Genomic DNA, 24,409 nt, shown 5'->3' on the forward strand with positions numbered 1-24,409 from the left:
GAGGAAGGGTTCTCCCCTAAAGGTTTCACAGAGAATGTGGCCCTGCTGACAGCTGGCTTTATTCTGTGGGAGAATAAATTTCCGTTGGTTTAAGCCACCCGGTTGGTGATGTTTTGTTGCAGCAACACTAATACAGTGGTCAGTTTTTCAATACTATTAACACGGCTACATTATTATCACCTCTTTCTCGCTTTGTGAGACAGATGTTAGTTTCGTTCAGAAGGTAGAATCCTCACGGATTTGGAAATTAGCTCATAAGAATAAGCAGGGGCGCCTGGGTGGCTCAGTTAGTTAAGCGTACGACTCTTGATTTTGGCTCAGGTCACGATCTCAGTTTGCGGGATCGAGCCCTGCCGGGGGCTCCACGCTGACAGCGCACAGCCTGCTTGGGATTCTCGGTCTCCCTCTCTCTCTGCCCCTCCCCAGCTTGCTCTCTCTCTCTCTCTCTCTCAAAATAAATAAACCTTAAAAAAAGGAATAAGCAAATAATTCAACATGAAACTCAAATATAGGACCAATGGGCCTAATAAATTTCTTAAGACAATTAGCTGCACCATGATTTCAGTTTTTCACCATGTTTTCCCTTTTTCTCTTTTCCATTTTTATATATACAAAAGACTGTATGTAACTTATGGGGTATAATTAAAAAGTGAATACCTAAGAAGCAACCATTCATTGAAAAGATCAACAAAACTGATCAATCTTTAGCTAGAATAACCAAGAAAAAAAGAGAAAAGACTCAAATTACTAATATCAGAACTGAGAGAACATTAGTACCAACCTCTCAGAAATAAAAAGTATGAACAGCATGTTCATTTATAGTTCATTTCTATATATCTGTAACTGATGATGTTATAATGAGATAACTTAGATGAAATGAACACATTTGTAGAAAGACACAAATGACCAAAACTGACTCAAGAAGAAATAGAAACTCTGAACAGACCTATAACAAGTAAAGAGATTTAAAACTTCCACAAAGAAAAGCCAAGGACCAGAAGGCTTCCCTGGTGAATTCTACCAAATATTTTTTTAAAATACCAATTTTCCACAAACTCTCCCCCAAAAAAACAGGAGAAAAGGGAACACGTCCCAATTCATTCTATGAGGACTGCTTTCTGATTTGGAAATTCATTGTGTATTTTCCAAATTTTCTAGGATGACAAAGAGTGCTGTCATGTCTGTGGATTCAAACAGAAATGTGGTGACCATTAATGTGGTCTCCACATGGGTCTCCTTATGTAACTGCCAGAACAAAAGACAGGGAGAAATATAAAAACAAATAAAACCACTCCTCACTGCCATCCATCTCTCTCTGTGCAGTATTTTTGTACCATGCACATTGCAGGTGGCTGAAATTCAAAAACCCAAATTATACCTGGCAAAGGGCTAGAAACGAGTAATTTATTTTAATATCTACCTTAAAAAAATTTTTAACGTTTATTTATTTTTGAGAGAGACAGAGACAGAGCACGAGCAGAGGAGGGGCAGAGAGAAAGAGGGAGACACAGAATCCAAAGCAGGCTCCAGGCTCTGAGTTGTCAGCACAGAGCGTGACTTGGGGCTTGAGCCCATGGACTTCGAGATCATGACCTGAGCTGAAGTTGGATGCTTAACCAACTGAGCCACACAGGTGCCCCTTTAATATCTACATTTTATTTAAAAAAAATTTTTTTTAACGTTTATTTATTTTTGAGACAGAGAGACAGAGCATGAACAGGGGAGGGGCAGAGAGAGAGGGAGACACAGAATCTGAAATGGGCACCAGGCTCTGAGCTGTCAGCACAGAGCCCGATGCGGGGCTCGAACTCACAGACTGTGAGATCATGACCTGAGCCAAAGTCGGACGCTTAACCGACTGAGCCACCCAGGTGCCCCTATCTACATTTTAAACTAATATGTGTCCTAACAAGTTGTAGGGCTTGGAATTTTACAAAGAGAGAGAATAAGAGCCACAGAAAAGCAGGAAATAATTTTTTTTTTCCAGAACATGAACTCTGCTTTCGTCTGTAGGAATGAATCAGGAATTGAATCTGTACTTGTACACAATATTTATCAATAGGTAACCAATTTCTCCCTGTCCAATAAATTACATAGAAAAAAATCAGAAGAGCACCAGTTTGAAGAAACACCAAATATCAGACTGTCTGGGGCACTCTCATGTCTTGGTCTGGCCCCAACTATCAATAAGAAAATAAAAATCTTTTGCAGTCCAACCATCCAACCATAATTTCTGTGAAAGATCTGAGGCACTTTCCATTTTTCCCCCATAGGTATAAAATATATATGTATATGTTTTGCAAAATTCTTATATGTATATAATTATGGATCCTGCTTTCCCCCCCTTTAACACTGTATCTGAGTAATCACCTAGTATTTTCTTTTTTAATTTTTTTTATAACGTTTATTTATTTTTGAGACAGAGAGAGACAGAGCACGAACAGGGGAGGGGCAGAGAGAGAGGGAGACACGGAATCGGAAGCAGGCTCCAGGCTCTGAGTCATCAGCCCAGAGCCCGACACGGGGCTCGAACCCACGGACCGTGAGATCGTGACCTGAGCCAAAGTCGGACGCTTAACCGACTGAGCCACCCGGGTGCCCCTCACCTAGTATTTTCAAAGAAGCCATATATTTTCAATGCAACATTCCAGGAATGATCCTTAGACATAATATCATTGGTTACAGATACACATGAATTACAATCGATACTATGTAAGTAGCTTTAAATTGTAACATCTTCCTATGGAATATTTATTGAGTTTATATTACGTACAGTTGCAAGTTAAATTATGTATAATTTTAGTTATAAATAAAACATTATCCACCATCATATTATTTATACTTTGTACTATGTAATTTTAGTAGTATTATTATAAACATGTGCTACTATTTACTATGAGTCTCTACTCTGAGTAGAGACTAGGGCTAGAAGTATGACCTTTGATGATAGACCTAGGTTCCTAAATTCTGGTGCTCCCATTTTCTATGTGACCTTCTCAACTGCCTTATCTTGGAAAAGGGGGTAAAGGAGTTTTGAAGTTTATTGCAACAATATATTTAAGGTGCTAAACATAATGCCTAATACACAGTAAGCTCTCAACAGGCAGTAACTATTCTTATGATTATTATACTTTCTACGCCTTTGCTAATTACAATACATATAATTATAATATAAATTATAATTTATAGCTATAAATTATAAATTATATTATAATTAAATTATAAATTATATGTATAATTTATAATTACATAAATAATATAAACGATATATACAAATTATAAATGTAACATAATGATTTAACTCAATTCAGAACTATAAGGCTAACCCAAAGATACCAAAAAGGAACTCAAAAGTGGGAGTTACTCATACCCAGAGCGTTCCAAAGATCTCAGGGAACATTCTCAGCACAAACCATTGAGTAGGTGATTCACCTCTTACTCTCTTTTCCCATATGACTGATCAAGAATCATAGCTCGATGGGGCGCCTGGGTGGCTCAGTCAGTTGGGCACCTGACTGTGGCTCAGGTCATGGTCTTACAGTTCGTGGGTTCAAACCCCCCGTCGGGCTCTGTGCTGCCAGCTCAGAGCCTGGAGCCTGCTTCGGATTCTGTGTCTCCTTCTCTCTCTGCCCCTCCCGCACTCTCTCTCTCTCCCTCTCAAAAATAAACATTGAAAAGAAGAAGAAGAAGAAAGAAAGAATCACGACTCGAAAAACAAAGTTGGCAGCTTCGGCATCATTGACATTTCTTTCCTGAGCCTCCTTTGCAAGTGTTGGTTGAAAAGGCATGTCTAAACAAAGTTCACGCTTGGGAGAGGAGCCTTGGAGATGGACTAGAACGCCGAGAGCCTTCCCTACGCTCCGGTGTGAAGCCGACCCTGCTGCCCTGCCTCTGCTTGGCTTCAGCCAGCCCTTTGGTGGCATTCTCACGCCGGCCCTCCCTCCACTAAGGCAGTGTTTCATTTGGGTCACTCGGGGAGCTTTAAACATTCTGAGCCCCAGGCCCTGTTCCCAGAGATCCTAACTGAATTCGTCTGGGGTAGAGTATGAGCAGTCATATTTTATAAAAGCTCCTCAGGGGATCTGAATGTATGGCCAGGGTTGAGAAGCATGGCTTTAAGGCAGGGGTTCTCAACTTTGTCGGGGGTCAAAATGACCAGGAGGGCTTATTAAAACAGATGGCTGGTCCCGCCCCCAGACTGATTCAGTGGGTCTGGGATGGAGGGGGAGGGGGGCAGCTGAGAATGTGCATTTCTTATAGGTCTCCAGGTGATGCCAATGCCCCTGGTCTGGGGGCCACATCATGGAGAACCACTGCTCTTAGACCACATCGCTTCTGCAGAGGTGATACTCCTGCCAAAAAGCCTTGTGATTTTCACTGGAGAGGAGTGGTGGCGGGCAGCTGTGAACTTGTTCTTGCTTTGGGCCCACACCTGTCTCCTCCATTAAGCTGTAGCGATCACTTTCGTGTCTATTTCCTCAGCAGCTTCAGAGCCTGGCAGTTGTAGGGACCAGAGAAATAAGAAAGAAAACGAAACAAAACAAAACAAACAATGCAGGCACAAGTGAGGTCATGGGAAAATTTTTCTTAAAATATACCAAAGGCTGGGGCGCCTGGGTGGCTCAGTCGGTTCAGCATCTTGACTTCAACTCAGGTCATGATCTCTTGCGGTTTGTAAGTTCGAGCCCCACGCTGGGCTCTGTGCTGACAGCTCAGAGCCTGGAGCCTGCTTTGGATTCTGTCTCCCTCTCTCTCTCTCTCTCTGCCCTTCCCCTGCTTGCATGCTTGCTCTCCCTCTCTCTGTGTCTCTCAAAAATAAACATTAAAAAAATTAAAATATACAAAAGGCTTATTTAGAATAACCACTTAGTTACTGCTCTTGTTAGTGCAATTTACTAGAAGTTACCGAGCATTTGGTTTAGTGCTAGGTGAACGAAAGGCAAGACACTTAATTATTCCAGGATAGCCCTATACTCTAGGACTTTATGGTCAGCAAATATCTATTAAGCACCTGCTAGGTGCCAAGCACCGGTCTGGGCCCTGTGAAGAGACACGCAAGAGATCTTAGAATCTTGTTTCAGCATCGTGTTTTATAAATTATGCTTTCTAACCTCCCTGTTAGGCGGTGAGGAACATAATACATTAGAACCGAGGCCTTCCTCACTGTACAAGCGGGCTCCCGGTGTGGGTCAGTGTCTTTTGTGCTGGTTTTATAGGCTCGCAGGCTGGGAGGACTCTCCCTGCTCCACGCGCCTGCCTCCCGACGCAGGGTGCTCTCTAGAACCTCCTCTGCAGGTGAGGAGCCTGTCTCATCACAGCGCACGTCTTCTCCTCTCCCGGGACCCCTTCGAGTGCTTCCACACTGCCCTGGGCAGGGAAGGAGGGGCGCAGAGGAGTAGGGTTCAGGGCTGGGCAGCCTCACTGCACAGTCACATCTGGAGACACTCCTGCTATTTATGAATTGCTCCGTGACTCACAGCTGCCCCCCGCTTCCTCCAGGAACTATATTTGGACGACAGCTGCCTTTCTCCAGGAGTAGGACATGCCACACCCACTGGATGCAGTCCCAGGCCAGCCCTTGGTGCGCGGCCACCACGCTTTCTCCCTGCTGTCTGGGGTGAGGTGACCCAGAAATGAGAACACCACCCATTCCAGGGCCCTCTATGGTGGTGACCTTCACTCAGCCCCTCATCGGAGCCCAGGTGTCAAACACTTCCAGGCACTGACTCCAGGAAATGGTTTTAAAGGCTTTCCAATCTAGATGACACTTTCTCCAGCTCATCCCAAACCTACAGTGAGGGCTTGTCAGTTAAGCGCTCACAGCTCTTCAAAGTCCTGCTTCCTTGTAGCTGTGCCCAGAAACAGGGGATAGGTCCTGGTTCCAGTCAAGAAATAGCATAGATGGAAACCAATCTGGCAGTCCTCAAACATAGGGTTATTGGCACAGCAATTCTGCTCCTAGGGACGTATGCGAGAGAAAATAAAACATAGCTCTACACAAAACCTTGTGCACAAATATTCATAGCAGTATTATGCGTAACAGCCAAAACGTGGAAACAACCAAATGCCCATCATTTGATGAGTGCAAAAATAAAATGTGGCACATCCATAAGAACGAACAGAATATTAATCAGTTATAAAAAGGAGTGAAATGCGGACACCTGTTACCACATGGGTGAACCCTGAAAACATGATGCTCAGTGAAAGAAGCCAGTCACAGAAGACCACATGGTATGATTCCACTGATATGAAACATCCAGAACAGACAAACCCATAGGGACAGGAAGGAGATTGGTGGGTGCCAGGAGCTGAGGATGGGGCGGGGGGGGCGGAGTGACTATTCACGGGTCACTGCATTAAGTGTGTTGATGGGTATGAGGTTTCTTTTTAGGGTGATAAACATGCTGTGGGATTAGATGGTGGTGATGGTTGCACGACTCTGTGAACAAACTAAAAGCCCCTGAATTGTACACTTTAAATGCACGAATTGTATGGTATGTGATATATCTCAATAAAGTTGTTAAAAGGAAAGAAAAATACGGGCGCCTAGGTGGCTCAGTTGGTTGGGTGTCTGACTCTTGATTTCAGCTCGGACCATGATCTCACAGTCTGTGGGACCGAGCCCCATGGTGGGCTCTGAGCTGATGGCGCGGAGCCTGCTTGGGATTCCTCTTCTCCTCTCTCTGCCCCTCCCCTACTCTCTCTCTCTCTCTCTCTCTCTCTCAAAATAAATAAACATTTTTTAAAATCTTAAAAAAAAAAGAAAGAAAAATAATACAAGGTGAAGCCATGGCAAAGGCAAGTAACAAAGTATTTTTTTTTAATTTTTTTTTTAATGTTTATTTATTTTTGAGACAAAGAGAGACAGAGCATGAACGGGGGAGGGTCAGAGAGAGAGGGAGACACAGAATCTGAAACAGGCTCCAGGCTCTGAGCTGTCAGCACAGAGCCCGACGCGGGGCTTGAACTCACGGACCATGAGATCATGACCTGAGCCGAAGCCAGACGCCCAACCGACCAAGCCACCCAGGCGCCCCACAAAGTATTTTTTTTAAATATATTTTCTACCATCACTATGTTCTAACCTGTTCTAATCATAAAACCAGTAAAGATAGAATATGCTTGTTATAAAAAATTGAAGCAATGGAGATAGGGAAATGAAGTGCCCTATAATTCCCCATCTCTCAGCAATAGCCAGTGTTTGATGTCCCAGCTTTTAGGGTTTCTTCCTTGTTTGCACTACAGCACATGTGTAGAAACAGAACATGGGGTCTGGGCCCGGCCAGCTGGGGCGCAGACGCAGCTCTACCCTCAGGGGCTGTGACTGGGAAAGCTCCCTCGCCTCCCTAAGCCTCACTTCCCCATCTGTGACACTGAGACAATAAAAGCATCTCCCTGCTGTGGGAGGGAGGACTGAAGGACGGTGGGGTTAGCCCCGAACCTGGCACAGGGTGAGAGCCCCAGAGAGAAGAGCCTGGTTGGTGCTGTTGCTGGTGTTATTACGGTATTATGGTCACTTCCATTCTTTCTTGGTGGCTGCGTGGCATTTCAGGATTTCCTTCTTTAAATGCATTAAAGTGTGAACAATAGAAATTATTTTGTCTTGCCCTCATCTCTCTGAAGGGGAGACACCCTGCTCGCTGGTGTAGGGACTCAGCTGACCGGGAAGGCCTCCCCACAATAGTGGGCCATGGGAAACAGCTCCTGACATTCTGGCTTCAGAGCAAATCTAACACAGTGACGGCTTCTTTTCAAAGTGCAAATCACCAAATTCCCACTGGGGTCTTTATCAGAGCAGAAATTGTGCCCATGACCACTGGCTCAGATTTCTCCTCCTTGTATGGGGAAGGCTGTGCTGCTTGGCCACAGTCCCTCCATCCCAGCTGGGACCATGGTTTAGCCACAAGATTAGCACAAACGGCTTTGGGAGGATTTGTTTGTTTATCTTTCTGGGTTTTGTTCTAGATACAAAAGCAACACAAGCTACATGCTTGCAGCTAAGAAAAATTAGAATAAATTAGAATACTACAGAAGTGTATGAGTCCCCGCCCCCACCCCATATATAACCACAACTGTCTTCTGAGGAGGGTACAAGCCACTAAATGGGAAGTTTCTTCATTTATAGACCCTTGAGATGGGCTTATATTGCAGGTTTGGAAACCAGCTAAGAGCCCAACTGCCACGGCTGGCAGAGGGAGAACGTGGAGTTCCTGGGGGCGCACCAGGAAAGAGGGGGAACAGAGCACGGAATTCAGCATGGGGTAAAGGCCAGCAAGGAAGCCCCTGTCCGGGTCCTCGTCAGGACTGGGAAGAAGGTCTCAAAGCAGTTTCAGGTAAATTGCTGTGAAATGTGCTTACGTGTGACTCTTTCTGACGATGCCCAAATTTTCAAGAAAGTTGTCTTGTGTGTGTGGGCTTTGTGTTTTTGTGGAAACCAAGGAAAGAGCTGAGAGTATCAGGTCTGGAATGATGTGGGCTAGACAGAGTCTGCACACACACACGTGGACGCCCCCCCACCCCCAGGGTAGCCCCAAAACTCTGGAACCAGAGCCAGGTTCCAGCTGGTACCAGGGGCCTCTGTGGACATGGGGTTATATGTACAGAGTAGGAAGTAAAAGTTCTCCCAGATCCCAGCCCTCAGAAATCAATGTCATTGAGCGTTTGGAGCATGTTCTTTCAGAGTTTTGCTAGGAGTGTACAAATATATAAATTATCATTAATGAGATGAGATTATGCTTTACATACTGTTTTGCCCTTTTCCGTTTAAATTTTTTTAATGTTTATTTATTTTTGAGAGAGAGAGAAAGAGAGAGAGAGAGAGAGAGTGTGTGTGTGTGTGTGTGTGTGTGTGTGTGTGTGTGTGTGTGTGTGTACATGAGCGGGGGAGGGGCAGAGAGAGAGGGAGACACAGACTCAGAAGCAGGCTCCAGGCCCTGAGCGGTCAGCACAGATCCCGACGCGGGGCTCGAAACCACAGACCATGAGATCATGACCTGAGCCGAAGTCAGACGCTTAATGCTTAACAAGGCCACCCCAGTGCCACTGCCCTTTTCCATTTAAATAACAAAACCTGAACATTCTTTAAGTCAAGAAATGTAGGTCAGTTTCACTTTTTAAGGACTGCTAAGCGTAGGTCTGCCTGGTTTATTTATCCCATCTCTTATCAAGGGACATTAGGGTTTTAACATTTCATCATCAGGAAAATAAACGACAATTGTCCTTTCATATGCACATCACTCACATTTGTGTGAGTTTTTCTGGAGGACACGCTCCTAAAAGTAGATTAGGTGGGTCCAAAGACACGTAAAAAGTTAAACAATTGTTGGGGCGCCTGGATGGCTCAGTCAGTTAAGCGTCCGACTCTTGGTTTCGGCTCAGGTCATGGTCTCGCGGTTCGTGGGTTCGGGCTCCACATCGGGCTCTGTGCTGACAGTGTGGAGCCTGCTTGGGGTTCTCTCTCTTTCCTTCTCTCTCTGCCCCTCCCCTACTCATACTATCTCTGTCTCTCTCAAAATAAATAAATTAAAACTTTAAAAAAGGAAATACAAAATCAAAAGTTAGACGATTATTTATTTCTTCTCTAGACACTCCTAAACAACACTTAAGTGCTGTTGTTGAATATACCGAATACTTCAGGGCTACTATTAACTACTCTGAGATCAGATAATAATGGCCAGGATTCTATTTTCCTTGTTGTCTTTGCAGCCACATATGACCAAAGAGCGTCCGTCATTCATTCGTTCATTCACTCACTCGTCTGACCAATATTCTCTGAGTGTCTATTTATCATGTGAGCACTTGCCAGTCATAAACAGACGTCTCTGCCAGGGTTGGCCTTACATTTATCGAACTAAGTGGTTACACTACTGTTAATTCACTGCGAAAACCTACCAGGGTTAAACACCGCTCTGCAAGCTAAATAGAAACGTAGCCACCAGTAACCAGGGAACACATGTGACAGGTGAGCCCTGCCCCAACATGATACTCCAAAGTCCTGGAGGAAAAGAAAACTTCTACAGATAGAAGATGAAACTCTGTCTTATGTGAGCTCAGCTATAGGAAACAATGACACGTAAGTTTTGGTTCCTTCTGTAACACTATGAACAGTGTAAATCTTTCATTTAAAAAATGAAGCTGTGTGGGGCTCCTGGGCGGCTTAGTCGGTTGGGTGTCCGACTTTGGCTCAGATCACGATCTCACGGTTTGTGGGTTCGAGCCCCGGAGCTTGCTTCAGATTCTGTGTCTCCCTCTCTGTCTGCCCCTCCCCCACTTGTGCTCTGTCTGTCTCTCTCTGTCTCTCTCAAAAAAAAAAAAAAAAAAAAAATCTGTAAGAGCAGCCCAGCCCGATGACTTTGGCTGTGTTATGCCCAGGTACAGCAAAGGATGGGAGTGGTTAGGGATTCTTTGGGGAGGGTTATATTCTTGTGTAATTTGGCTTCAATTTACCACACTGACTAGAGTGAAATCCCCAAGCCAGTTAAAATGACGTCAGAAAAATATAAATAATGTATAGCCTTGGTTGGGGCGGGAAGGCTGAATCTCTGTGACTGAGTCTTTTATGTAACCAAGTTTAGCTGGGCAGACTTCTTCGTGCAACTTCTCGGGGGAGGGGGAACAGCTGCATCTCAATAGGAAATGTTTCATTAACCACGACAAAGCCTGGATTTAAAAGTTTCAAAGCCCTGAAAACATTTTTATTGAAACCGCTATAAATCCAATGTGAAAACAAGAGACCAAAAAGCTCTCCCTGTGCAGCTTCAGACATGAACTGACTCATCAGCTAGCAAAGTTTGCACACTCACATGGCCACATCTGGATCGGGGGTCTTCAGAGAACATCGCCAAAGAGTGAGTGTATTTTTCTTTTAGGTGGATTAAAAACCCTGGAGTCCAAGGGATTAATGAAGGCATTCGAGCGGGGCACTGAAAGTCTCCTTTTTAACAGCGGGAGAGATGTATACAACAGCCATTGAAAACCTTGCAATCACCATTTTTATTTCTATTTATGTTTGTAACTAATGCTCAATGTCACTTTATGACATTTGTTGAAGACTGACATTTTTTTTCTGGGTACCTTTTACTCATCAACGAGACATGGAGAGGCTGTTAGGCTCTATTACATTTTGCCAATGACCAGGTAACTGAGTATGCCTTAGTGACTGCCCGTCCTTGCTTCTGCAGGAAGCAGGGAAAGGCTGGTCACTCTGTGTCTACCCTCCGTCTGTAGCAGTTCATGTGGCCGGTGAGTGATGGTCACTAAGGCTAAACGCCCAGAATTCCCTCACTAACCAGGCACGACTGCAGAGGAGGAGGACACGCTTATATAAGCTCAGGGCTGAAAATTGAGAATCCTGAAAGGAGTGGCTGGCTGGTTCAGTCGGTAGAGCCTGCAACTCTTGATTTCAGGGTCGCGAGTTCAAGCCCCACACTGGGTGAAGAGGAAGGAAGGAAGGAAGGAAGGAAGGAAGGAAGGAAGGAAGGAAGGAAGGAAGAAAGAAAGAAAGAAAAGAAAGAGAAAGAAGGAAAGAGAAGAAAGAGAAAGAAGGAAAGAAAAGAAAGAGAAAGAAGGAAAGAAAAGAAAAAGAAAGCCCTTAAAAAAAAAAAAAGCAAAGAAAGTCCTGAATGAGAAGCCTGCCATCAGTTTGATGACTTTCAGTCACTTGGCAAAGTGCCCTTACCAGATGAGTCAAGGAAACAACGAACTGGTTTTAGAAAGGAAATTGCGAGCAAAGAACCACACGGTCGGAGGAGTGTTCGTCTACAGGCCTTTCACAATCACACGTCCAGAGATGAGGACTTGAGGATGAAGACAGTAACACTGGATGGTATTTTCTGAAGACTTAACATGTGCCACGTCCTGCGCTACATAGATGCTCATTTAATCGTCCGTCATTCTGGGAGGTGGGCGCCACTACTGTCCCAGTTTTACACTCGAGACAGAGACTCGGGAGAGATCCAGGAACTCGACCAACTCTTCGCCCCAGAGCCCCTGACATGGGAGCCTGGGCTCCCAGCAGCTATCGGGTGCTACGTCCCAAGTAGGACGGCTTGGATCTGCGACCTTCAGAGAGGCACCGGAATGCTTGCCCACAGGACAGAAGTGACCGTGAGCTGGAGACACCCACTGGGGGTGGGGGAGTGGGAGAGGAAGGACCCTCTCCCCAGCTGGACGACTGAGTAAGGGACACCTCAGTTCCAGAGGCCTCTCTGTGAGGTAGGAGTGCCTGGAACCTGCTTCAGAATAGGCCACAGGTGGAGAGGAAGTTGGGGGGTCTGAATGTAATAGGAGTTGATAATTGTTGAAGGTGACTGATGGGTACACAACGGTTTATTACACTATTTTGTCTGCTTTTGTCTATGTTTGGAATTTTCCAAAATAAAGAGTTAAAAATAAGTAAAGAGGGGGCAATCGCATCAACCTCTTAAAAAGAGCACACCGTTTCAGGGCGCCCGGCTCAGTTGAGCATCTGACTTCCGCTCGGGTCATGATCTCACAGTTTGTGAGTTCGAGCCCCGTGTCGCCCTCTGTGCTGACAGCTCGGAGCCTGGAGCCTGCTTCAGATTCTGTGACTCCCTCTCTCTGTCCTTCCCCTGCTCATGCTCTGTCTCTCTCTCAAGAATAAATAAACATTAAAAAAAAAAAACAAAAAGAACACACCATTTTGACAGGAAATACTGAAGTAAGAAGAGGGTCTGAGTAAGCACCTATTCTGTGTCACACTGGATGGGGGGGGGGGGGCGCTCCTTGGACTCCTGTCCTCAGGTCCTCGTGATGACATACGAGGTCAGAGCTGCTTCCAGCCTCATCTGACAGATGGGGACGCAGGAACTCAGACTATAGTGGAAATGACTTGCCAAGGGAGCCAGTAGGTCAGCCAGGTTCTGCGTCCCTGCCCTTCCTACAACATCTGCTTTTCCCTCCTCCTCAGTCTGGAAGTACTAGGCATTATGCCAGCCAATCCCTCGAGAAGATGGGTATTAGCTTAAGATAAATGTTTGGCTAAAAAAAGAAGATGAACCATAGATACAATAGAGAAGATGAAACGCAGAGGGAGTAGAGCCTGAGTGAGAAGTCAAAGGCAATACTTCCAGACTGAACTGAGACAGGTTTCCACAATCAGTCCATTTGGGGGGTGCTATCCTGCATGCATACACCTCACTTCAAGACTCCCAGTGTCCAACAAACTGTTATTTTTTATTGTCCTTTAAAGTTTATTTATTTATTTTGAGAGAGAGAGAGCCAGCTCACGCACAAGTGGGGGAGGGACAGAGAGGAGGAGAGAGAGAATCCAAAGGAGGTTCCACGCTGTCAGCACGGAGCCCAATATGGGGCTTAAACTCATGAACCGTGAGATCTCAACCTGAGCCAAGATCAAGACTCGGACGCTTAACTGACTGAGCCACCCACGTGCCCCTTCAGTAAACTTTTAGCGCCTCAGAATAATGGACCCATTTTTTTTTTTCTATGCAGAATTCCATTTGGAGACCACTCCTCCTGCCCCAGAATCCTCATGGTCAAGGTGGCTGACCCTGCCTCTGATTCCAGGTGCAGGGAGTATACAGGCCTGGCCAACCCGAGCAGCACCTGCCCGAGGACAGTGGCCAGGAGGCCGGGGGTGGTCACCAGGGCTCTGGGGTTGTGCATGCTGAACATGGGCCAAGGGACCCCCTGAGAAGAAAGGCAACACGGAGGCAAGTGAGGCCCCGGAAGAAGGACACCCTCTGGAGGAGGTGTGAGTGCCCGGATGAGGTTACACTGGGTGTTACCGCTGCCTCTAGAGTCGGAGTGTGGCGACCCAAAAACTAGTTCGCGTTAGGTTTCTATAACCCGTAACCAAAGGAGAGTCCTGACCAATAATCCTGTTTCGCTGTGCTGAATCGTCCTTCCTCCGGCATAAGTGGCCTCGGTAAACACCTCAGGGGCCAGTGTGCTAAGGCAGGGGTTTGAAACCTGGGGGGGATATGCAGATTGCCAGGCCGCATACCTGGAGATTCTGATTGGCTAGACCCAGGATGGGCCCAGGAATCTGTCTCCTTAGCAAGTGCTCCACGTAATTCTGATGCAGCCTGCCAGTTTGGGAACCAATAGTCCAAGGAGCGTGCTTTGGAGCGACAGCTCCCAGGAACACTTTCATGTGGGTCGCGTCAGCCTCAACTTTCTCCCTACCTGCTTCCATTTCCGGGCATGTACTTTTACCAAAACGTACATTGGTCAAAAGACCTTTTGATGGGGCGCCTGGGTGGCTCAGTCGGTTGAGCTTCCGACTTCGGCTCAGGTCACGATCTCACCGTCTGTGAGTTCAAGCCCCGCGTCCGGCTCTGTGCTGATAGCTCAGAGCCTGGAGCCTTCTTCAGATTCTGTGTCTCCCTCTCTCTCTAACCCTCCCCCGCTCATGCTGTGTCTCTCTCTGTCTCAAAAATAAAATAAAACATTAAAAAAAAAAAAGACCTTTTGAGGAGCTTGTTAGAATACCTGTTGAGCTTAAGGTGCTCTCCCTGGTCTCTGCATGGGTCTGTGGGCTCACAGAGCTCATCTTTCCAGATGCCATCTGGAGAATGAAGGTCATCTTCCCGTCACACCCAGAGCACACAAAACAGGTGGTTCTAGGCGGGCCACCAAAGCTAGGAGAAATACCAGGGACCAGAGCTTACACCCCTAAAACGCACCGAGCCACCAATGTGGGCACCACATCTCAGCTGGGTCTCAGGCCTTCCGTATGCCTGATGGCGTGCCGTGAAATGCTACATTTTTGGAAAGCTGTTTGGCAGCACAGCCTTGAAGTTCCTATTCTCTGACCCAGTGATTCCATTTCTAGGACGCTGAGACTGGAAAATAATCAGAGGAGTATGCAAAAACTGCACACAGAGATGCTCATCACAACCATGTCTCTGACAGCCAAACACTTCAAGACAATCTACATGGCTGTCAGCTGGGGACCGGCGCAAGCAAGTACCCAGCCTGTAAAAAGCATGTTGTCTACATCAAACGAAAAAGCTCCCGCCCGGTGGGGTGTCTGGGTGGCTCAGTTGATTGAGTGAGCACCCAACTCTTGATTTGGGCTCAGGTCATGATCTCATAGTTCAGGGGATCAAGCCCGACACTGGGCTCAGTGCGGGCAGCATGGAGCCTGCTTGGGATTCCCTCTCTCCCTCCCCCTCTCTCTGCCCCTCCCTTGCTTATGTGTGTGCACATGTTCTTTCTTGCTCTTGCTCTCTAAATAAATAAGTAAACATTTTAAAAAAGCTTCTGGGGGCGCCTGGGTGACTCAGGTGCCTGAGTGTCCAACTTCAGCTCAGGTCACGATCTCACAGTTTGTGGGGTTGGGCTCTGTGCTGACAGCTCAGAGCCTGGAGCCTGCTTCGGATTCTGGGTCTCCCTCTTTCTCTGCCCCTCCCCTGCTCGTGCTCTGTCTCTCTCACTCTCTCTCTCAAAAATAAATAAGCATTAAAAAAAATTAAACAAAACATTAAAAAAAAACTTCTGCACAACAAAAAGAAATTAGTAAAATGAAAAGGTGACCTATGGAATGAGAGAAAATATTTGCAAACCACATATCTGATAAGGGGCTACTCTCTAAAATATATAAGGAAAACATATAACCCAATAGCAAAAAAATAAATAACCCAATTTAAAAATGGGCCAAAGACCCGAACAACCATTTTTCCAAAAAAGATATTCAAACGTGAAAAGGTGCACAATGTCCCTAATCATCAGGAAAACACAGATCAAAGCCATAATGAGCTGTCACTTCACACCTGTTAGAATGGCAAAAGGTAACTGGTGACGAGGATGTGGAGAAAAGGGATCCCTTGTGCACTGTTGGTGGGAATAAAGAAAGAAAATGTGATTTCTGTATACATCATGGAACACTATTCAACCATAAAAAAGAAGGAAATCCTGCCATTTACGACAACATGGATGAAACTTGAGAGCTTTATGCTAAGTGAAATAAGTCAAAGAAAGACAAATGCATGTATGTGGAATCTAAAAAAACAAAACAAAAAAAAAAACAACACCAAACTCATAGAAATAGAAAACAGAGAGTGGTTGCCAGGGTACAAACTTCCAGTTATAAGATGAAAAAGTCCCAGGGAGGTAATGTACAGCATGACGACTATAGATTTTGAAGGTTCTCACCACACCAAAAAATGGTAGCTACACGCGGTGGTGGTCTGTTAACTGACCTTACTGTGGTGATCGTTTTTGCAACAATACGTATATAAAATTACTAAACTGTATGCCTTAAACTATATAGGTTGTATGTCAATTTTGTCTCAACAAAGCTGGGGGGAAAAGTATATTGTCAAGGAATTTTTGCCACCATGCTTACAAAACAACAGTTACTGAGAATGTTGACACAGGGGCGCCTGGGTGGCTCACTCGGTTAAGCGTCCGACTTTGGCTCAAGTCATCATCTCGCGGTTCGTGAGTTCGAGCCCAGCATTGGGCTCTGTGCTGACAGCTCAGAGCCCGAAGCCTGCTTCAGATTCTGTGTCTCCCCCTCTCTCTGCCCCGCCTCTGTCTGTCTCTCAATAATAAAGTAACGCTAAAAAAAATTTTAAAGAATGTTGATACAAATATATACATATATATACACATACACAGATATGCCTATATACTCACACAAATCTGTACATATGTACATGTATATGCACACATCCTCTGTAAACTGTTGATATATATTGTCACAGACACATATATGCCATATAATGCCAATTCCTTATTTAAAAATATAGATGTATCTGGGGCGCCTGGGTGGCGCAGTCGGTTAAGCGTCCGACTTCAGCCAGGTCATGATCTTGCGGTCCGTGAGTTCGAGCCCCGCGTCGGGCTCTGGGCTGATGGCTCGGAGCCTGGAGCCTGTTTCCGATTCTGTGTCTCCCTCTCTCTCTGACCCTCCCCCGTTCATGCTCTGTCTCTCTCTGTCCCAAAAATAAATAAAAAACGTTGAAAAAAAAAATTTAAAAATATAGATGTATCTATACCCATGCATAAAACAATAGAAGGAAGTCCACTAAAATGTTAACAGTGATTATCTCTGAGTAATTTCTATTTTCTTCTTTATAGTTCTATTTTCTAAATCAGGGTAAGTTACAAAATTAAGGCATATCCTTCAAAAATCATGTTCTCAGAGAATTACTAATACATGGAAAATGCTTATGAAATGACATCAAGAGGAAATATAGGGTAAAAATATATATTCAATACAATACCAATTAGGTGTTTAAATTATATATATATATGAAATATATATACAAAATTTTATATAGATACCCCGGAAAATACTAAAAACTGTTAAGTCTGTATAGTGGGATTATTAGTATTTTCTTCATTTCATTTGCGTACCGTTTCCAAGCTTTCTTTCCTTTTTTTTTTTAAGATTTTTTTTTTAATGTTTATTTACTTTAGAGAGAGAGAAGGGGGGAGGATCCAAAGCTGGCTCTGTGCAGGGCTCAAATTCACAAACTGTGAGATCATGACCTGAGCTGGAGTCGGAGGCTTAACCGACTGAGCCGCCCAGGTGCCCCAAACTTTCTACAATGAGAATGTGTTAACACCTCAAGTCTGAGAGAAAACCAAGTCAGTTGCATCGTAACCACGGTTTCTAAGGGGAACACTCTCCCTCGAGAGCTTCTGGTCCCTTGCGGCTGGGCGTGTTGTGTGAGGTCATGAGGAATGACTGTGTCTCCTGAGCCCACAGCACAGGATGAGCACCCACCTCCCAGAGGCGCCCCATTCACACAGGCCAGGTTAACAGCAACTACAAAGTGAAGGTCATCCCAATAACGACCATTTACGGAGCTTTTCCTATGCGCCTGGCCCTGTGCTGAGTGCTTTGTGGGCATTTCTCGGGCATCATCTCCTTGAACTCATCAGGGGCCAGTCTAATTCCAAAACCCAGGCTCTTACTGGCATCAAACTGTGGTAAGGAAGAGTCTTTAAGGAATATCTTTATGGTAAGTCTGTTTCTAAGGAGAGTGTCTGGGATGCCCACAACCTTCTTTTTGATCCATTTACGTAAGAATAATGTTAAATTTTTACTTTTGACCTATAATTGTTGCTCCCAGAGGTCGTTTCCATGAATAACATGTCCCACTGCTGCTCTTGTTTTCGTTCCGCCTACCTTTTCTTCCGAGGGGTAAAAGCCAACTGCTCTCATGACAAAAGGAAGCTCCGACAGGCAAATGTGTTCCGACACCTCTCTGGTCTCCATTGTATCAATTCCTTGACTACGGAGCTGAGAATAGTAAAAATAGTCTTCCAGCTCCTATGTGCAAATACAATGAAACACAACACACATTTTGGCTCAAGTCTGCAGCATCCATTAGGACTTCAAGGACATTTTCTAGAAAGTACGTTCTGAGCTCAGTGGGGAAAAGAGCTTTGGGAAAAAGGCAAGAAGGTTCATCCCGGGCTCATTTGTTTCACAAACTTAACTAGATGTTACCAGGAAGTGTTTACTCTGAGGACAATTACCCTGTAGAATTTTCCTTCCCTGCCACCAGCCACCAGACCGTAGAACGGGGTCAAGTCTTCACCCCCGAGAGAAACTGCAGCCTCCAGAGCACTAGAACGGTGACAGAAACATCGCTGTTAGGGAGCGCTCGCGCCTGAGCACTGGCCAGCCCGAGTCCCGCTGGCACTGCGGACCTCGGCAGGGTGTCACGATGTCCGTACAAGTAGGGTCTCGGTAAACTTGTCAGGAAAATTCCTTCTGAAATGAAGCCAAAAACGAAAAATTCAATTTCAATGTGGAACCTGGTGGTACAGGGTACCTGCCTTAACGGTAGTGATATTCTCTCGCCGATGACAGGGCAGGCGCTTGGCAATTTGTGGGCAATCTTCGGGGAGCACGGCTCCTCCCCTGAGGGAGGCAGGGAGGTGGGGGGAGGGAGGGAGGACCCCTGTGCACTGAAACCACAGTGCTCCCCAGTAGAGCCGCGTCCCTCGTGAGATCTGTGCGACCAGAGCCAAAAACGGGGTAAGCGCAGGTACACTGCCAACACTAATTGCTTCCATAAAAACTCGGGAGGCCACAAGGGACCCATGCCAGTCAGATAAAAATAACCCTCTGCTCTCTAACATGGGGTCAGGTTTTCTAAAAATAGGCACCGTAAATGGTAAGAAAACCTACTTTTGTGTGTGAGACTGACTCTGCCCCGCACGAAATACACGTAATAGGAAATCATTGTAATAGTCCGCTAACTGGATTTCTGCTAATCAGGCCGTTAGCCTCTTCGTGGAGCTGTTAAAACACACTTCGGTGTAGACCACGGCAGGGAAGTGGTTAAGTATCCAGAATCTGGAGTCAGAGGGACACTCGTTGAGTCCTGGCTCTGCCACTCGCAAGCAGTGTGGTCACGGGTCAGCGACAGCCTCCCTGGGCCCCAGTTTCCTCATCTATGAAATGGGAATAGTCACAGGTCTGCCTCACAGGGTTGTTTCGAAAATAAAGTGAAGGCGCATAAAGGGTTTGACACGAAGCCCTTTGTTTTCCTCTTTGTTTTCCTCCGTGATGAGTGTTTGTTAGGTGTGGCGTTGAATCAGAAAGACCGGATGTGAATCCCAGCCCCACCACTTACTCCAGTGCTTGGGGCGGGAGGGGGGGGGGTGTCATTTAGCACCCTGGAGCTAGTTTCCAGATATATGGGGGTACCACCGTGGGGACACTGCCAGTCCCTGCCTCCCAGGATGGCTGTGAGCATGAAATCAGACAATGGGTGGAGAGCAGTCAGCACAGGGCCCGGCCCAGCGAAGGCTCAGTACGAGGAGCGATTATTACTGTTGAACTGGGCATCACTATACACCTGCATGGCTCTCCTCTTCAAAGAGTCAGCCACAAAAGCGTGCTGGCCCTCTGTCGGGAGAGCCCGCATAAGCAGGCTGCCTTCGGGTCTGGGGGAGCTGGTGTATTCTCCAGGGGGCCTGAGGCCCCTCTCCGGCAGGGCCCAGGCTTCACCCAGCTCTCAGCTCTGGTATTAGCCATCGAGGCAGGTATCCAGCGGACAGGGCTCCTCCTCTGTGGCCTCCAGGCCTTGTCCAGGCCCAATCCCGACAGGCTCTGTGGGAGACCACTTTTAGCCACGTGGCTCTGGAACGGGGCCAGGTAAAGGCCAGAAGCGACACAGAGGAGCCTGTCACTACTAGGAGTGTCTGGGAGAGGCTCACAAGAGCTCCAGATTCTCTGGAAACAGCACTCTGGTGGTCAGGACCATACCATGCACCCTACTTCCTGCCCACCGCTGACTGACCCCAGAGAGCGAGAGGGACAGGACTGGCCTGTCCGAGCAGAGCTGGAGAAAGAAACCCACTCCCTCTGCCGTGAGAGCTCCAGTTTGTGAAATCTGAGGACTGTCAGTGGCCATGTTCACTCCGGGTGACAAAATCCACTTGTGCAGAGAATGAAGCCAGTAGCAGAGCCCCACAGAGAGCAAGTGGCGAGGGCGCCTCGTGCACACGCAGTCCCTGCACCTCGTGCAGCATGGTTACCTGAGATGCCCATGACCTTCTCATTAGTTCCCCTTTGTGCTTCAGCTGGGTTTCGAATACTTGCAATAAAAAAAGGGGGTCATTAGGGCACAAAGGGCAAGGAGGCTTATTGCGAACCTACTGTGTGCCGAGCCATACTTCTGGGACATGAGCTCAGTCAGGAGAAGCAGTGAACACTGTAATCAGCACATGGTAAGGTTCAGCAAATGCTCCCTAGGGGAGGAGGCAGGAGAGGAACAGCAGCTGTGGTAATCTCTACCCTCAAAACACTGATGGTATTCCCATTTAACAGATGGAGAAACTGAGACGCAGAAGTTAAGGGACTAGCCTGAGGTCATACAGCAAGCAGGCAGGAAAAGTGGTATGTGAATCTGGGTCTTTCTGCTCTTGTCTGAGCACAGCAGCAGGACCCCAGGTGGCTATGAGGTTAAGCACAAAAGAGCAACGGGGGATTTAAAAACGGGTGCCAGGGGCGCCTGGGTGGCTCAGTCAGTTGAGCGTCCCACTCTTGATTTTGGCTCAGCTCATGATCCCAGGGTCGTGGGATCGAGCTCTGAGTCAGGCTCCACACTGAACATGGAGCCTGGCTTAAGACTCTCTCTCTCTCCCTCTGCCCCACTTCTCCGCTTGCTCTATCTAAACAAACAAACAAACAAACAAAACCATAAAAACCAAATAGGTGCCAAACAAGGGGAGGAAAAAGGTAGCATGCCAGCAAAGTCGGGGCAAAGGCACAGCACAGTATGCGTGGAACGAACCCTAGGAGAAGATGAAAGGAAGGGGTCTGCCCAGGAGAAGGTCAATGGGCTGCAGTGATCGTATTTGGGCCCAGAAGCACCCTGATTACAATCATGGGAACGTGAGCGGACTTAACATCTGTACCTCACCCTACGACTCACCGTCGTTAGGCCAGCAGGGAATTTTGTTTGTTTATTTGTTTAGGGTTGTTACATTTCTTCCCATTAGTGGAGCACTGAACATATTAAGACACCAGAAACAGCAATGAAGTGCTAATTAGCTTATAATGATCCTTTGTCCCCACAACAGATTAAATTGAAATTCTCGGAAGCCTGGACTCTGGCCAGGCACCGGGAAGCCATTGCAAAGCGGGTGCCGTTTTTCACCCTTTAATCTCTACCATGATTATCGAGAAGAAGACAAAAATGAAAAGGTGTGTGTGTGTTGGGGGGGGGGGAGGGATTCTGTTCTCTCAGCAGGGTGTGGCTCGCCTCCGCTGTTCCAGGGACTGGCCACACACTCAGGAAGTGCTTTTCAATGTGAGAGCTCACCTCTAGCTTCGGAATTCCCAAATTCCCACGATCTGCTCTTAGGTGAAGGCAGAGGTGAAGGTCAGAGTGACAACTGCAGTCTGAAGCCAGCGAGGATCCAGAGCAGACTTACCTGGCGAGTTTTGCTTATATTCAGGTTAAGGGAAGAAGCTTCGATGTCTGCCATAAAAGAAAGATGTACGCTTGGCAGATGACAGGGGGTACACTTTCACTGGGAGCCAGGAATCGAAGGAAGGTAGGATTCTTTAAGAGGGAAGGTGCCGCTGAGCTGTCTATACCCAGCTCTTCAATGGGACGCTGCCGGGCAGGAGGCCATCTGAGAGGCAGGGGCTGGGAGAAGGTGTTGAGGGACGGGCACTGGCTCTGCCCGGTGGCAGCTCAGTGAATCGGGGTAGATGAGAGGATTACTGTAGTACTTGCCCCCCTTTTCGGGAAAGCTCTTTAATAAGACCTTCGCAAGGAAGACCAGAAGAGAGGAAATAATGTACCGAGCCCTTAGCTCTGTGCTAGATGCCTTCCCTATATTAACCTACTCAATCCTTCTTACAAGGATCCTATTAAAGTCCCTATCGTTACCCTCCTTCCCCCCACCGTTTCACAGACAAGGAATCTGAAGATCGGAGATGGTAAGAAGCATGCCCTGGGTGTCACAGCCAGCAGAAAGGAGGCTCCACATCCAAACCCATGTCTCTTGGGCCTCCAGGTGCGGGTACTGTCTGATCCTCAACCCGGACTTTTCCAGCCTCGCCCGAGGTAGAGCGTCTCAGCTCAGGGCAGGCGGGTGTGAAGAGCAGAGTGGACACACATGTTTCAAATCAGACTCATTTCTGTTACACACACTTGGGAGATTTGAGCAAGATCTTTGTAGCTGGTGCGAGTCTGCAGATGGCAGAGTGGGAAGTATTTCAGGGGCCACACCGAACAAAGTGGAATCACGCTGCCTTCGCTGCAAATAGTAGTGAATAGTAACCTTTTATCCGCACATCGGTATGGACAGATGTCATGGGGAGGAACCCGAACGCCAGGCCTGTAGGGGGTTAACACCCGTCTGCTGTTACTAGTTAAGAAAAGAGGGTCTGGGGGCACCTGGGTGGCTCAGTCGGTTGAGTATCCGACTTCCGCTCAGGTCATAATCTCGTGGTTCATGGGTTCGAGCCCTGCGTCAGGCTCTGTGCTAACAGATCCCGGAGGCTGCTTCAGATTCTGTGTCTCCGTCTCTCTCTCTGTCCCTCCCATGCTCGCTCTCTCTCTCTCTCTCTCTCTCTCTCTCAAAAATTAATAAACATTAAGAAAAAGGCAGCTACACTTGACACCTTCTTTGTGGGGGTAGGGTTCTCGCCTCAACACATACCTTAAGTTGATTTCCCATTGCACCACCGATCGATCATGTCCTCCTGCCGTGAAGGCATAGCAGCCGTCATAGGAAACGGTCATTCCAGCCACCCCGCTTGGGTGGCATATAATAGCAGATGTCTTATGTGGATTGCCATCCACAGGTAAGATCTGAAGTCCAACCTAAGGAGGAATATGTAATTGGAAATTCAGATTCAGACAACTGGGGCCTGGGCTAGGACCTCGCACATTCACGTGCTACCTCCGGTTCTGTTTACCGGAAGGACGTATGCATCTGGAGCTACCCCACACATTTCGTGTGGCCAGGGGCTCACATACACTGACCCCTGTGGGGCGTTCCCTTAGGGGAGAGATGCCAGGTCCCGGTAGAGACACAGGAAGGATTTCACTGGTCTTCAGAGTCAGATATCCAAGGTTTTCCAGAATAATTCTGGAATCCCACGATTTTACGCTTTTCAATAGGTTATTTATTTAAAAAATTTTTTTTTGAAATATTTATTTATTTCTGGGAGAGACAGAATGCGAGTGGGTTAGGGGCAGAGAGAGGGAGACACAGAATCCGAAGCAGGCTCCTGGCCCCGAGCTGTCAGCACCGAGCCCGATGTGGGGCTGGAACCCACAGGCCGGGAGATCATGACCTGAGCCGGAGCCAGACGCTCAACTGACTGAGCTACCCAGGCGCCCCTAGATTATTTATTAAATGTAGGACTAAGTGCAACGAGTTTGCATGTCTTTATAAGTTTTTTCCATGTAAATAAATCAGAAAGAAAAAATCCTTTGGTGACAACGTGTCTTCATGGGAGTACAGAAAATAGAGTTAACTCCGCTCCAAAATGCCTCCTAAGACCCGTTTCCACTCATTTATGGCAAATTTCAGTAGCACTGTGGACCGGGACAGAAGTCAGGGGCTGGGCTCTCCTAGAGTCTGATCCTACTTGGGGCTGACTGCCACTCAAAACCCACAGCGTCATCTCACAGAGGCAGAGAGCAGAGGCTCATACCTTGTCTCTGTTAATAAACACCATGTAGCGTTTCTGCAATTCCAAGGTGCTCTTCACCGGGAGGATTTGTACCTGTTCAATGGAAGAACCGTAAACTGGCCCAAGAAGCGTCTTTCTGCATGAGAAAAAAAAAAAAAGAAACATTTTTTTTTTTAATTCCACAAATCTGAATGCAGTTTCCTGACTGGCTACGTTTCATGATGCTGTATACATTTTAAATTCTGAATTTCCTGACCTGTCACTTGGCTAAGAACCTCGCTCTCAACTGCGGCTAAC

At 46.7% G+C, this 24,409-nt stretch overlaps 1 protein-coding gene across 3 annotated transcripts in view; it reads right to left on the bottom strand.

The window, feature by feature from the left end:
• Positions 1–24,409, bottom strand: part of CFAP251 (cilia and flagella associated protein 251) — a 67,126-nt gene that overhangs the window by 3,678 nt on the left and 39,039 nt on the right. For all 3 annotated transcript variants that reach the window (XM_019467557.2, XM_019467555.2, XM_019467556.2), the window contains 4 exons: positions 24,134–24,248; positions 23,131–23,294; positions 18,478–18,568; positions 18,125–18,268 (listed from right to left, as the gene is read on the bottom strand). In XM_019467557.2, the coding sequence (XP_019323102.2) occupies positions 18,125–18,268; positions 18,478–18,568; positions 23,131–23,294; positions 24,134–24,248 (514 nt within the window). The remainder of the gene's footprint in view (positions 1–18,124; positions 18,269–18,477; positions 18,569–23,130; positions 23,295–24,133; positions 24,249–24,409) is intronic.

Source organism: Panthera pardus, unplaced genomic scaffold (assembly GCF_024362965.1).
Source record: "Panthera pardus isolate Hobbes unplaced genomic scaffold, ASM2436296v1 HiC_scaffold_15, whole genome shotgun sequence".
Taxonomy (NCBI): Eukaryota; Metazoa; Chordata; class Mammalia; order Carnivora; family Felidae; genus Panthera; species Panthera pardus.